The sequence below is a fragment of the Rhagoletis pomonella genome, unplaced genomic scaffold (assembly GCF_013731165.1).
Source record: "Rhagoletis pomonella isolate Grant_MI unplaced genomic scaffold, Rhpom_1.0 Rhpom_scaffold_00002, whole genome shotgun sequence".
In the NCBI taxonomy this organism is placed as follows: domain Eukaryota; kingdom Metazoa; phylum Arthropoda; class Insecta; order Diptera; family Tephritidae; genus Rhagoletis; species Rhagoletis pomonella.
This window is the reverse complement of record NW_023458556.1, coordinates 89,462,309-89,476,471: the sequence shown is the minus strand read 5'-3', so window position 1 is coordinate 89,476,471 and position 14,163 is coordinate 89,462,309. Positions and strand designations below refer to the sequence as shown.

At 36.5% G+C, this 14,163-nt stretch overlaps 1 protein-coding gene across 1 annotated transcript in view; it reads right to left on the bottom strand.

Annotated features, from left to right (window-relative positions):
* Positions 1-13,121, bottom strand: part of LOC118734151 (syntaxin-binding protein 5-like) — an 86,838-nt gene extending 73,717 nt beyond the window's left edge. Inside the window, exons 1-2 of the mRNA XM_036463868.1 lie at positions 13,026-13,121; positions 12,842-12,966 (exon numbers count right to left, since the gene is read on the bottom strand). Of these exons, the coding sequence (XP_036319761.1) occupies positions 12,842-12,966; positions 13,026-13,075 (175 nt within the window). The 5' untranslated portion in view covers positions 13,076-13,121. The remainder of the gene's footprint in view (positions 1-12,841; positions 12,967-13,025) is intronic.
* Between the last annotated feature and the right edge of the window lie 1,042 nt (positions 13,122-14,163).

The following is a 14,163-nucleotide window of genomic DNA, read 5'->3' as shown; positions in this document are numbered from 1 at the left end:
TTCAATTCTATTGTATGTATAGCTATAATACGTGTACCGAATTTCAAGAAAAACGGACCATATGTAAAATTTTTTCGAATAGATCAGTCCTTGGTCCACCTATCAGAAAAAAGTATCCTATATGTTAATCCGGGCAATAAGCTACCCATGCGCCAAATTTCAAGCAAATCAGCTCATAAATAAGATTTTTTCGAATAGATCGGTCCCTGGTCAACCTACCGGAAAAAGGATCTTATATGCTAAACTCGGTAAAAAGCTACCTATGTACTAAACTTTGCGCAAATCAGACCATAAATACAATATTTTCAAATAGATCAGTCCCTGGTCCACTTACCGGAAAAAAGGATCCAATATGCTAATCTGGGCAAAAAGCTACCTACCTACCAAATTCCAAGCAAATCGGACGATAAATACGATTTTTTCGAATAGATCCGTCCCTGGTTCACTTCCCGGTAAAAAAGGATCCTATATGCTAATCTCGGTAAAAAGCTACCTACGTACCGAATTTTAAGCAAATCGGACCATAATAAGATTTTTTCGAAAAGATCGGTCCCTGGTCCACCTACAGGAAAAAAGCAAATTTTTTTTATCTAAAACATGGTGGTTGCTGAAAGCTGTTTATATACAAACTTTCATGAAAATCGGACCAGCCGTTCGCGAGATTACCTGTTACAAAAAAAAGGGACTTCTCTTTATATAATTAGTATAGATGAAAACGAACTGATGAATACATTTTTGGCTGTATCCGTTGTTTCTGATTGTCGCAAAAAAAACTTGCCTAGTGACGAATTCGCCTCTTGACATGGTGGTTGCTCAAACCTATTTATATTCGAAATTGCATGAAAATTGGAAAACAGGATCCTATAAGCTTATCTAGGCAAACTCTACGTACCAAACTTTAATCAAATCGGACCATAAATACGATTTTTCGAATAGATCGGTCCCTGGTCCACTTCCCGAAAAAAAGGAATCGTACATACTAATCTAGGCAAAAAACTACATACGTACCAAATTTTAAGCAAAAAACGGACCATAAATACGATTTTTTCGAATTGATCGGTCCCTGGCCCACTTCGTGGAAAAAAGACCCTATATGCTAACCTAGGCAAAAAGCTACCTACGTACCGAATTCTAAGCAAATCGGACTATAAATACGGTTTTTCCGAATAGAATGGTCCCTGGTCCACTTCCCGGAAAAATTTGGATCCTATTGCTACCCTAGGCAAAAACCTACCTACGTACCAAATTTTAAGCAAATCGGACCATAATAAGATTTTTTCGAATAGATCGGTCCCTGGTCCACCTACCGGAAAAAAGTAAATTTTGTTTAGCCTAAAACATGGTGGTTGCTGAAAGCTCTTTATATACAAAATTTCATTAAAACCGGACCAGCCGTTCGCGAGATTACCTGTTACAAAAAAAGGGACTTCTCTTTATATAATTAGTATAGATAATATATCTCAACTAATATATATTTAGAAAGCCGTTTGTTAGTTTTCCCAAGGCTCGAGAGCGGCTGAACCAATTTTTTTGAAACTGCCACCTGCCGCACGTGTCCCAAGGATGGTTTTAGGCTGAAAAAAATCTGTATGTAAAGGGGGCGTGGCACTTCCCATACAGAATTTCTCATGCTACATATCTCTGAAAGTGTGCATGGTAGAGTTTTGGAAATTGGTATGGAGATATACGAAATCAATCGCATACCCTTGGAGAAAAATTTTAGCTATTGTAAAAAGGGGTGTAACATCTACCATACAAACCGAATTTTTCATACTGCTTATCTCTGAAAATTTTTTGGTAGAGTTCTAGAGTATTGTATGGAGATGTACGAAATAAGTCGCATACTCTTGGGGAAAAATTGGAACTATTGGAAAAGGGGGCATGGCATCTTCCATACAAACCGAATTTTTCATACTGCCTATCTTTGGAAGTGTTCATGGTAGAGTTCTGGAACTTGGTATGGAAATATACGAAATCAATCACATACTCATGAAGAAAGAGGGCAGCTGTTGGAATGGGGGGCGTGGCCCCTCCCATATAAATCGAATTTTTATACTGCATATCTCTGAAACTGGAACTTCGTATGGAGATATGTATATAGTTGAAATCAAGCCCATACTCATGGAGAAAATTTGGGCTATTTGAAAAGGGGTGTGAGGCCTACAAACGTACCGACCTTTAGCTATCTTTGAATGAATTTTTTTATTCTTCTGTAGGTGTGTTTGTGAGTGAAATCCTCCTAAATGGTTGTACGGATTTTAACGAAACTTTTTGTGTATTTGAGCGGGTCTCTCGATGGTTTAGTTTCACAATTTAATCCGACAGTTGGCGCTGTAGTTGAGTTCTTACTAAAAATCTTATTTATGATCCGATTTGGCTAATGTTTTAAATATGTATGCAATACTATTGCAAAAACGTGCTGCCAAGTGGTGCTGAAGTCGAGATATTACTAAAAATAGCCAAGTGAGAAAAGGGGCCGTGAAGATCAGATTAAATCGACCTGTTGCACCATTGATTATATCGAACGCTCCTGCGTTGCAATTGGCCCAATGGATGTGATTTTCCAATATTATTATGCGTTCAAACTTTTAAGGTATTTCGTCTTAAATAAGTATATGTATATTGCATTTCTGTAGAACAATGATTCGCACCCATTTTGAAATTGCCACCTACTATACTGTAAAGCTTCTAGGACATTCACTATAGAACCGGGTCATTGTTGCCGCCAGGGAGTGAAGAGGAAAAAATGTATTTCGCTTTGCGAATAACCGTGCTATGAAATGTCGCACAACTGGAGAATTTCAAGAACGGATATAACACTTTCCTTAGGTTTTTTAAAGCGGCAAATGACCACCAAACCTTAATCTTAGCAGACAAATGTGCCAATGAAAATCGTAAACGTGAATTGTTGGTGAAAATGTTGGACCAAAAAGTTTCAATAAAATATATAAAAATTTTGGGCGGGACGAAGTTCGCCGGGTCTGCCAGTAACTTAAAAAAACCTTTTTGCATGCCGACATACATTTGCCCAAAAAATGTTTCCGTGCCGAACTTGAAAGTCCCGGAAGCAACTATGATCAGATTTTCAAGCGGAAAAAAGTCTCTGCAACTTGCAAGTTGAAGTTTGATAGGAACTCTTTTACAACGCCGCCAGCAAAATATTCACACAAAAGGCTATAGATGTCGATCTTAAAAAATATATTCAAAAGAAAAACTTAAAACCAATTTTTAAACAAACTTTACTTTACAAATTAGAAACGGACGCACACACATATCTAAACATGCATGGGAGTTGAAAGCCTTTATGACCAAGCCAAAACGCCGATAAGACCCATTCGAAAGCAATAAATTGAAAAACAAAAATCTGTTTACACAAATATTTTTGCTTCCTCTTCTACTACGTGCACATCGATACCAAATAACCAACAATTGTTTGCACAATAGCCGAGCGAGCAAGCATAGAAACGAATGAACGAATGCACAAACGAACGATTGATGTGTGGGGGGCCGAACATATAGTAGAATAACAGAAAAACAACAACACACAACAACCCTGTGGGGAAAATCTCTAGTTCTGAACTGGGGCGCTTCTAGTAAATTTAGACCCAGCACTGGTTCGCGATAAATCTCTTTTGCATGCAAGCAACCGGCGAATTTAACATGGCGATGTCCTAGGAAGTGTCAATTGCCCCCCGCTGCATCCCTTTTTCGATAGTTCCGAACTAGTCCTAAATTCTATAGTTCCGAACCAGTTCTAAAATCGACATACGAAAGCAAAAAGTATCATGATTTTTCAATCATTTTGGTTCTTCCGTGTGTGCGATTTTAAGTTATTTTGGAAGAAATGTGTTTCAATTTGAAATTAAATTTGTTTGAATGATAGTTAGAAATGTACGTTTACATACCTTTAGCTGTAGTTGAGTTTGCAGAGGTGCTCGCTGTTATTTCTTAGATTCCAGACTGTCCCAAGATGTTGAAATGTTAACACAAATTTTAGTTTTGTATTACCAAGCTATGAAAAAGCATCTGCGAAGCATAGAATAGAAGCGTGTTTGAACGAAAAAGCCGCCGAACACATATCTATGTAAAGTAAACAAGCCCCCCGCTGCATCCCTTTTTCGATAGTTCCGAACTATTTCTAAATTCTTCAAATAAGATCTAGTTCGTTCTGCATCCCTTTTTCTATAGTTCCGAACTATTTCTAAATTCGTCACTTTAGATATAGATTTCTAGTGAAAAAAACTGAAAAAAATTAGTACCACTTTTCGCCGATTTTGGACTGGTGGGGATCTAGTTCCTATCGGACAAGTTCGTTTTTGGCGATGAAGACCTAGTACGGAACTAGAAATTTGATTCACTAGTCCGCGGTTTCCCTACAGAGAAGACAAAAACCAAAACAGTGCAACAGCAACATGTAGAGGACTTGTAATGAACAGCAACCGTAGCAGCAACAGCAATAACAATAATACTACAAGCAAATACGCTCTCAAAGGTGGTCTCATAATTTCAATTCTGCGCGCTGGTATTGTGAAATACAACAACACAAATAAACTACATGCATACAATGCTACTAGGCTAAAAGGCAGAAAAGCAGCAGGAGCAGCAACACTAACAACAATAACAATAAAAAGGGCAGCAACAGCAATAATAGTCATCGAGTATCGCCAATGAACTATAGCACGCCCTGGCTGCCGCTGCAGTTGCTTCTGCTGCTTTGGGGCAAGACATATACGAACACATGTATGTATGTACATATGTGCAGCAACAGTAGGTTTCGCTTACAAGTGCAACATGCCCATTAAAGCTGGCTGGCTGGCTGACTGCCTGGCAAGCAAGCAAGGAGGCGGCAGCAGTCAACGGTCATCCAGCCGCCAGCGCCATCCAAAAGGCGGCGGCAGCCAGCAAGCCAAGCAGCCGCAATGGCAAAAGTTAGCTATTAGTTGGTTTGGTCTGGTCAGTAAGTGTACTTTAATGCCCTCGCTTTTGAGTGTGTATGTGTATATTTGTGTTGCAAGTAATGTATGCGCATGCGTGCATTCTTCAATAGTGAATTTCATGCTTTTATATTCCTCGCTTCGTTGTTTTTCTATCATTTGAGTGTGTTGTGTATGCTTGTTGATGTTGTCGTTGTTATTGTTATTGCTTTCATTGTTACTTACTGCTGGCACATGCACATTTTTGGTCATCAGTCTATCGCACTAATAGAAATTGTTCATTGATTTGTGCGAACGTATTCTTAGATTTCGGCTGCCGCAGGCCATCCATCCATCCAATCACTCGACCACATGTACATACATACATATATGGTTGTTGTTGTTTTATGTAGTAGAGCATAGTAGTCTATTAGATTGCAAACCACCATAGAGTACGCTGCAATGTTCTTTCCCTTGGTTTGTTTTTCTTTAATTTTTGTGTTGCTGCTGCTGTGGCTGCTTCGGCTGCCGGTGCTTATTGCTTGTCTATTATTTGAAGCGACATGTTGCTGCTTGTTGTAAGCCTTTGAGCTAGCAAGTGCTGCATGCACACATCTACACACACACACACAAACACACATGTGACTATGGTGCTGATTGGAACCTAGACCGTTCAAACCGCAAAGGCAATATACATACGTATGCGGGCTTGAAACTCGTCGCATAAGGCATTTTAAGGTTTTTGCTCTTACTGTCTATAAAGGCGAAAATAATAAGTTGTATCTAAGAGATAAATGAATAAAAAGTTAAAAAAGGGTAATTATCCTTAAACCAGGCGTGGCAAAGCCTACTAGGCGTAGCCCAGGACTGAGTACAACCGACTGGAACGAACGTGCGAGCCTAGTGCTCAACCGCCTCCCGACGAAATACTTGACGGTGGTACCGGGGGTTCGGTACTCGGACAGTAGGAGGTTTAGTTCGGGTTAAAGTCCCACACTGACGGGTATAGGCTTTCAATGCTTCCTCCTCGTAAAAAAAAACAAAAAAAAAAAAAAAAAAACAAGTAGGAAAGTCTAAGTTCGGGCGGAGCCGAACATTAAATACCCGGCGCAAGTATTAAAGATATGTTTTCCACCTTGCCGAAAGCTACCGCTACATGATAAGCCGGGGTGTATACATTTTAAGTAAATTAGCGTCCTTAAATTTCGACATATTGAAATTTCAAGCATTTCTGAAATTTATTGTTATTTGAAAAGCGGCCGTAATTTAAGACCGATTTCAACAATTTTCAACGGTTTGCTTTTATGTGGCAAGCACAATAACCATACCGAGTTTGGTACAAATTGCTAGAACGGTTAGCGAGATACATATATGTAATCACAAGTGGGCGGTGCCACGCCCATTTTCCAAAATTTTATCATAAACGTATTTCTTGGTAAAGAATTGTTGCAACCATCAATTTTGAATAAATTAGCTTTGATATTTACTGATTTATCGAAGATTTTGTATTTCTCGAAATTAACGTTATATGGAATGTGGGCGTGGTTATTGTCCGATTTTAAAAAGTTTCGGCGATTTGGTATGCTGTACCAGGACCAACAACTGTGCCAAGTTTGGAAGAAATTTGTGCAGCGGTTACCAAGATATACACATGTAACCATAAGTGGGCGTGGCTACGCCCATTTGCCAAAATTTTTAAATATTCTTATTTTTCGTCTAAAACTCATTGTAAATATCAATTTTGAGTGAATAATCTTCAGTAGTTACTAAAATATCGCAGTTTTCGTATTTCTGAAAATTACCGTTATATGGGAGGTAGGCGTGATTATTGTCCGATTTTTTAAATTTTCGGCCATTTAGTATGATGTATCAAGGCCAACAACTGTGCCGAGTTTGGAAGAAATTGGTGCAGCGGTTACCAAGATATACACATGTAACCATAAGTGGGCGTGGCTACGCCCATTTGCCAAAATTTTAAAATATTCTTATTTTTCGTCTAAAACTCATTGTAAATATCAATTTTGAGTGAATAATCTTCAGTAGTTACTAAAATATCGCAGTTTTCGTATTTCTGAAAATTACCGTTATATGGGAGGTAGGCGTGGTTATTGTCCGATTTCGCCCATACCATCCGTCCTACACCCAAAAGAAGTTCACGTACCAAGTTTCATTAAGATATCTCAATTTTTACTCGAGTTATCGTGTGCACAGATGGACGGACAGACGGACGGACGGACGGACGGACGGACGGACAGACAGTCACCGCTTAATCGATTTCTCTTTTCATTCTGATCATTTATGTATACATTTGTCTATATCTATCTCGATTCGTTTTGCCTGTTACAAACAACCGTTATGTGAACAAAGTTATAATACCCTTGTGCACAAGTGCGCTCGGGTATAAAAATTTGGCTATGCACTGGCAATTCTTCGATTTTTGCTTTTCAAATATTTATTTTGTATCCGTGACAAGTTATTGCTTTCATTTTATTAATTTTCTACTCTTCACAAATTCTCGTTCGATTGGGAACTGATGCCAGCGACTTTGTGAGCTACATATGTATGTATGTACTTTCATTAGCAATTTTTGCTGCTATTGCTGATTGGTATATTTTGCACACACAATACATATTTTCATTTTTTGCAAATTGAACAAAAGCTTCATATGTCAAAGTTGTGCAGTCAAGTTTATGGAAATGCATTTATATGGAACACCATTATTTTTGTGGCACACTTCAAATCCATGTTACATTTCAAGAATTTTTCTTCAAAAGCCAATAGAATTTTTCACACATAGATCACAGCGAACGGCAGTGCGCGCGAGGGACGAAAGCAGCAACAGTAGCATGCTGAAATGACTCGCTTATATATACACGAGATTTGGAAGTTTTTATCCAGACGTCCAATCGACATGTTTGATGTATCGTTGGAAAGGTCTTGCAGAGTGTTTCCAGAAAATATATTCAAGCTTCGTAAACCGTTAACCGGATTCTTAAAAATTAGGCTAAAGTATTGCGAAACAAAAAAGCGTGTTTTTTTTTTGCTTTTGCCGGTTTAAGAGGGCATGTGGGCACACCCAACATACTTAGTGTTATTCTATAGGCCAGTGCCGGCCACACTAACACAAAAACATTTGCATAAGTGTGTGTGCCAACCGGAGTGCGCGCTTCAACAGTGGATCTAAAAAAAAAGTGAACTGTGACATGGTGAAATCAAAAACAATTTTTTTTTTTCAGACTTTTTTTTAAATTTGCAATACGAGCACGAAAAAACACCATATCTGGATCAAAGAAAACTTTCCTTACTTAAAAAAAAAATCTCCCGAATGAGTAATTTTTTTTGGTGTAAGCTTCATTTTGAAGAAATTTTTGGGCATGAAAGGAGGATAAGACTGCTTTAGTGCTATTTCGTTCCCCGTTTTCTTCATCATCAGAAGTTAACTGGTTAAACCTTCATTTTACATTAAGTAATCTATGTTTATTTCTTTGTCATATAATTTTATTCGCGTTAGGTCTAGCAGATGACTATCACTGATGGAATTGCGCCATTGGGTTTGAATAAGTTTCATTTGTGAGAATGCAGCCTCACAGTTTTATGTAGATCCAAACATGCTGTATAATTTCTAAATTTCAATTATAATTTTTGGGTATTTTTCTGCACTAAGATTTTTCCAAAAAAGTTCTCCACTTCCCAATGGTAAATTGAAATCTAAGCGCATTCTCTGCAATTCACCACGAAGGTCTGGGTTTAGTTGTGAAATTTCGCAGTTTATTGGATCGTTATGAACATCGATTACATTTCGAATAATTTTAAAATCTTGGAACCTACTCTGTAAATTTTTTAGGAGTGACTCGGTGACTTCAGCATATTCATTTATTTTTCTACTTCGAAACGGCTGGTTTTGTATTTGGTCAAAAACTTCAGTAGTTCTGAGCAGAGAAGAACAATCTCCATTTTTAAGTTGTGTAACTAATATTGATAATTTTCTTTCAAACTGAGTTATGTATAATAAGAGGTCAAAAATATGTTTTTTTGTCCTTGCATAGCAAGGTTCAACTCATTTATTAATTGTGTTATATCAATTAAAAATGACAGTTCTGAGATAAAATCTTCGTTTCTAATTGCATCTGCCAATTCTTTTTCATTATTTTGCTCCAGAAACAGCTTAACTTCTTCCCTCAAAGTAAAAAATCGATCCAAACTTTTGCCGCGACTAAGCCAACGTACCTCTGTGTACATGCACAAGTCCCCATAATCTGCCCCGAGATCTTTCAGAAACTCCCTAAATCGTCTATGGGTTAGCGCGTTGTGACCCCCCTTTATTTTGTTAATAATTCTCACTGCAGTATTCATAGCCTTGATTTGATTTAATTCTTTGGCAAAAAGAGCTTGCTGATGAATAATGCATTGAAATGCAGGCACATTTATATTATTATTAATTAAGCGTCCTATGAGACCCGTTTTTTTTCCAACCATGTTTCTGGCACCATCCGTAAAAATTGAACTCAATTTATTTGGACTACATATTGAAAATACATGTTTATTGACAGCGTCAAAAAGAGTTTGTCCATTAAAGTGGCCATGAAATGCAAAAAGCGAAAGTAAATTTTCACTGGATTCAAAATTTTTATTAATGACCTTAACAAAAATACTCAGTTGACCTATGTTATTTGCATCCGTGCTTTCGTCCAAGGAAAGTGAAAAAAATTCACAATTTTATAAAAGCAGTTTGAGTTCGGATAAAATATAACCGCTTATTTTTTCGGTTCTACGCGTAATTGTCTGTCTGGACAATGGAACAGAATTTAAAATGTCACATATTTTTTTTGCCTTCCCCTTCGAAACATGCAAAAAACTCTTTCGCAAGAGATTTAAAAAAATTCCCCATCTTCATATGGGCGGCATTGTTTTGCTAAAAACAAAGCAACGACAAATGATGCCTTCTTAATTTCATAATTCCTTTTCCCTGTGTTTTCACCTGGGACATCATCAAAAAATAATTTCTTTTCTGATTCGCTAAACAAATTCAATTTTTCTGAATCGGAAAGGGAAGCTACATCTTTGTGATAATTATTAAAATGCCTTTGTAAAGAAAAAAGCCTTTTCGAAGTGAAAATTCGCTCGAAAAGCAAGCATTGCAGCATATTTTTCTTATTATATGTACAAAAAGTAGCATGGACGTTTACTTTTGAGTCCATTGTTTTTATTTGTAAACATGCGCAACAGCCTTACTTCTTAAAAAGTTAAACAGCGACTGAGAAGCAAAAGCATAACTTCGTGCTTACACATCGTTAGCGTTGGTGTGAAAATACGAAGGCAAACTACACAATGTGCAAGTTTTGGCGGGCTCTGCTCTAAATCATTCTGCAGGAATGGCTTGCCGAGTGTCTTTAACCTCATCATTGCGAAGGCTATACACTTGCACATGAAGTGCTCGACTGTTTCTTTTCAGCCAGGATCATCGCAACTGCAGCAGAACCTGTTGAAGGGCAATCCAATCCTTTGTCATGTACGCCAACGGGCCAGTGCCCTGTGAACACTGCAGTATGTTTGTATGTATCTTTTTTGCTCTTACCTAAGAGAGCTTTGGTTTTAAGTGGGTCGTAGGACACCCAGAACTAACGGGTAATCCTGTACGATTACTTGGTCTTCGAGTGATAAATTTCGGTAATTTTTGCTTTTATCTCTCTGAACGAGGCCCCCATTTCACCCCGTGAACACATTCGGCGCGGAGCCGAACCTAGCTAGTTAATCCGTTGCCTCATCATTTGCATGAGATTTCGAGACCTACTGATTAAGAAGTTAGAAAGTTTGGTCAAACTTTGCAGAATTTTTATAAAAAAGTAATGAACATTAAGTAACCTAAAGAAAAATAGCCAAAACTTGCTAAAATTTCGCGTCCCAGAAAAAAACATCAAATGGTTTACAAAAACGTCATTATTTCATTACAAGTAATTTTTAACCAAAAAACAAAACCGACTTCAATTCTCATCGATTAATTTCTTCGTGATCCAATGATCGGATTTAAATCAAATTAGTATGGGACCACCTTTAAAAACCTGGTCCAACGTTATGCGATCTCATACTATATATTAGAAAAAAATATTCCGACTATTGATAACCTTCTCCTTTTTGTGAAGTCGGTTAAAAAGAAAAATATAATAAAAAAAATGAAAATTTGCATGCATCGCGTTTTAAATGCTTAACTAGAAGCGGTTACCAAGGGCTTCTTTAGGAGCAGAAAGGGAGTGCTTTTTTCTAGTGACACCATGGGTGTACGCACAGCATAATTAAGGGGTGTGGGGGGGAGGGGGGTGAGATTATTTGTTAAAAATTAGATTAAAGGTTAAAATATAGCTATTCAAAACATTATAATAATTTAACTCAATAATTTTTCTCTTTTTAATGGGCTTCAAAAAAGAGGAGGTTATCAAGTCATCGGAATATTCATCTGAATATTTTTTTATGTATGTTACCGCATAACTTTAGACCACATTAACCGATTTCGATAATTAATTTCCTATCGGAAAGGTAGTGCCTCAGGAGTGGACCTATACTAATTTGGTTTAGATCCGAGCATTGGATCATCAAGAAATTATTTCTAAAATTGTATGTAAGAATTGAAGTCGGTTGTATTTTTTTCTTAAAAATTACTTGTTATTGTAACAATTGAGTTGTATTGAGCCCTACAAAGAAATTTATATTTCACTAAGTTTATTATAAACTTATAGAGGAGTTAAAATAAAAATTTGTTTTAATATTGTTATTGAGCTTTGCACCACGATTTTGTTTATTAGGAAAAATGGAAAAAACAACAAAGTCTAAGCGGTAGAAGTTATAACAGCAATTTCGGAGATCACCACATCTCACCAGGCTTCTTTTTCTAGACTTAAGCAGGGATCGAACCGGCATCATCGATGTGCAAAGTCAGAAGCGCCAACCACTGAGCTATGCACACCCTGCAATCTCTTGTTGCTAATTCATTTCCTTATTCAACCTACTACCATCAAGTGCAGCTGATTTGCCGCGATTTCAACCTGACAGCGTGGTTGTTATTGAGTAAAAATTTGTTAGTTAATTGCATGCAAATTTTAAAATGCGATTTCGTCTTTGCACCAAAAACGCAATTTTTTCATTATTTTTAACCGACTTTGAAAAGGAAAGAAGGCGCTATTTGAAAAATATATATATTTTTTTTTTGATGTTGCTGGGACCAGAAATAAAACCCGAAGGATCATCTAAGCACTCAGCTATGGCGGCAAGAGCAGTACTCACATCCGAAAAAGTCAGAAAAAAACAAATAATTTAATGTTAAAACAAGACCAAATGTGAATTTTTTACTGATTTTCATTTGTTTTACTTGATAAAAAAACTTTGAACTTATTTTGCTTTGTTTTGGTCATGACTTCATACTAACATAAGCGTTTGCACTGTATGAAAACTATTTAAAATAAAACCGGTTTATCTGTTTTTTTTTTAATTACAAAATCGGGATCCGTTTTTTTTTTCAAATTTAAATTTTTCGAGTAACTCGAAAACCGGTTTTGAAAATAGCCGAATAAGCGAACACCATAATCTCGAGGCAAATGCGACCAATGTAGATGGAACCGAAAAAGATCACAAAATGTGTAAGTAGGTTCTAAGACGGAAGCATTGCCGCATGCATTTTAATAGCTTTAGTTAAGAAAAAATTTGTTTTTCGCTGGTAACAAATAAGGTTCTCATGAATGGCAATCGCTAGACCCTAAAGCAATCTTCTGAGGTACCTCAATGGGACCTTCGACAGCGACATTCAATATCAATTCACTTTAATGCAAAACATTAGGTTTACATCTGTTAAACTGTAAACCTGTTTATCGTTACATTGAGATAAAATAATGGTGAAACGGTCAAAATATTTTAATCCCTTTCAGTAATAGAATACTTACAGAGTTCCTCTCTGTCCAAACTTTTTGCTCCGCCCCCAAATAGTCCTTTGAAAAAGCTCTCTTTCGGCTGCTCAGGCATTTCATGTGACGTATATAACTCACCCATCATCTCCAAAATGAATTGACTGTAATAATTGTAATATGTTTTATTAACATAATTTACCGCTCATGTATGTAGATTTACCAGAATTCTGATGATATTGTGAATTTCTGAATTTCGGTGGGTGTTGCCATGTACAATCCATGCCCTTTGTGACTAAAGCAAAATATCTTTGAAATTCTGTAAACAAAAGATAAGATGACTGATTATATTTTGTGCGAAATATATGTATGAGTATAGTAGTATAAAAAATTAAACTATGAAATTTGTGAATTAACAAGACTTGAACTCGTTGCGCACTAGAGATGCCGTTCTTAATTGGATTCCCATTAGATTTTTTTCCAATTCTTAAGTTTTGAATTGTCTGAATGAAGGTGTCTCTATTCAATACACCAAAGAGCAATTCTGAGCGAGTTCAAAGCAGGTGGTGAAGAGCTGATATGGTGCATTAGGGTTTCCATTATTTCCCAATTTGTTTTTTTTTGCTGCCGACTCATGAATTTAGAATTTTTGCTGTAAACAAAATTATCCAATTCGAAAAAGTCTTAATTTTCAAATTAAACCTTGCCGAAATTATGTTCATATCCCATTTAAATAACATGGGATTTTGGGACTTTTTGCATTTAATCTATTTTTTATGAAGCAAATAAGCGTACAGCTATGACCAATGCAAATTTATCGTTCTACAAAAAAGGTATGCTATGATTTTTCGATAAATTTTCTCCTCCGAAAGTTATTCAAGAATAAAGTGGTGGTCATGGTGAATATTACACCGTGCGACAAAAACAAAAAAAAATTCAAAACACTCGAAAGAATCCATAAACTCGCGAAACTATGGGCCAAATATAGTAAACCTGAGTTTTAAATTTTTCATTCTGACGCCAGGAGAGAGAAAATAAGAGATAAAACTCTGTAGAATTTAAAAATAATCAAGTTTTTTGGTTTACAAGGACGAATATGTATTGAAAATGCGCTTTTAATAAATTTAATCTTTTTAAGTTAATAAAGTTTGCAGGACGAAATTCGATGATGAGGTCGTGCGTATATTAGTCCTCAAACAATAATTTGTTCAAATTTTGAAAAAAAAATTGAAAATATTCAAGGATATTTAACGACAAAATTTGTAAAGGACATTTTCCATTTGTGCTTATGCGCCAAAAATTTATTCTGTTATAATCCTACAGAAATTTTTCTTTTATATGATGCCCTTATTGTTATCCTT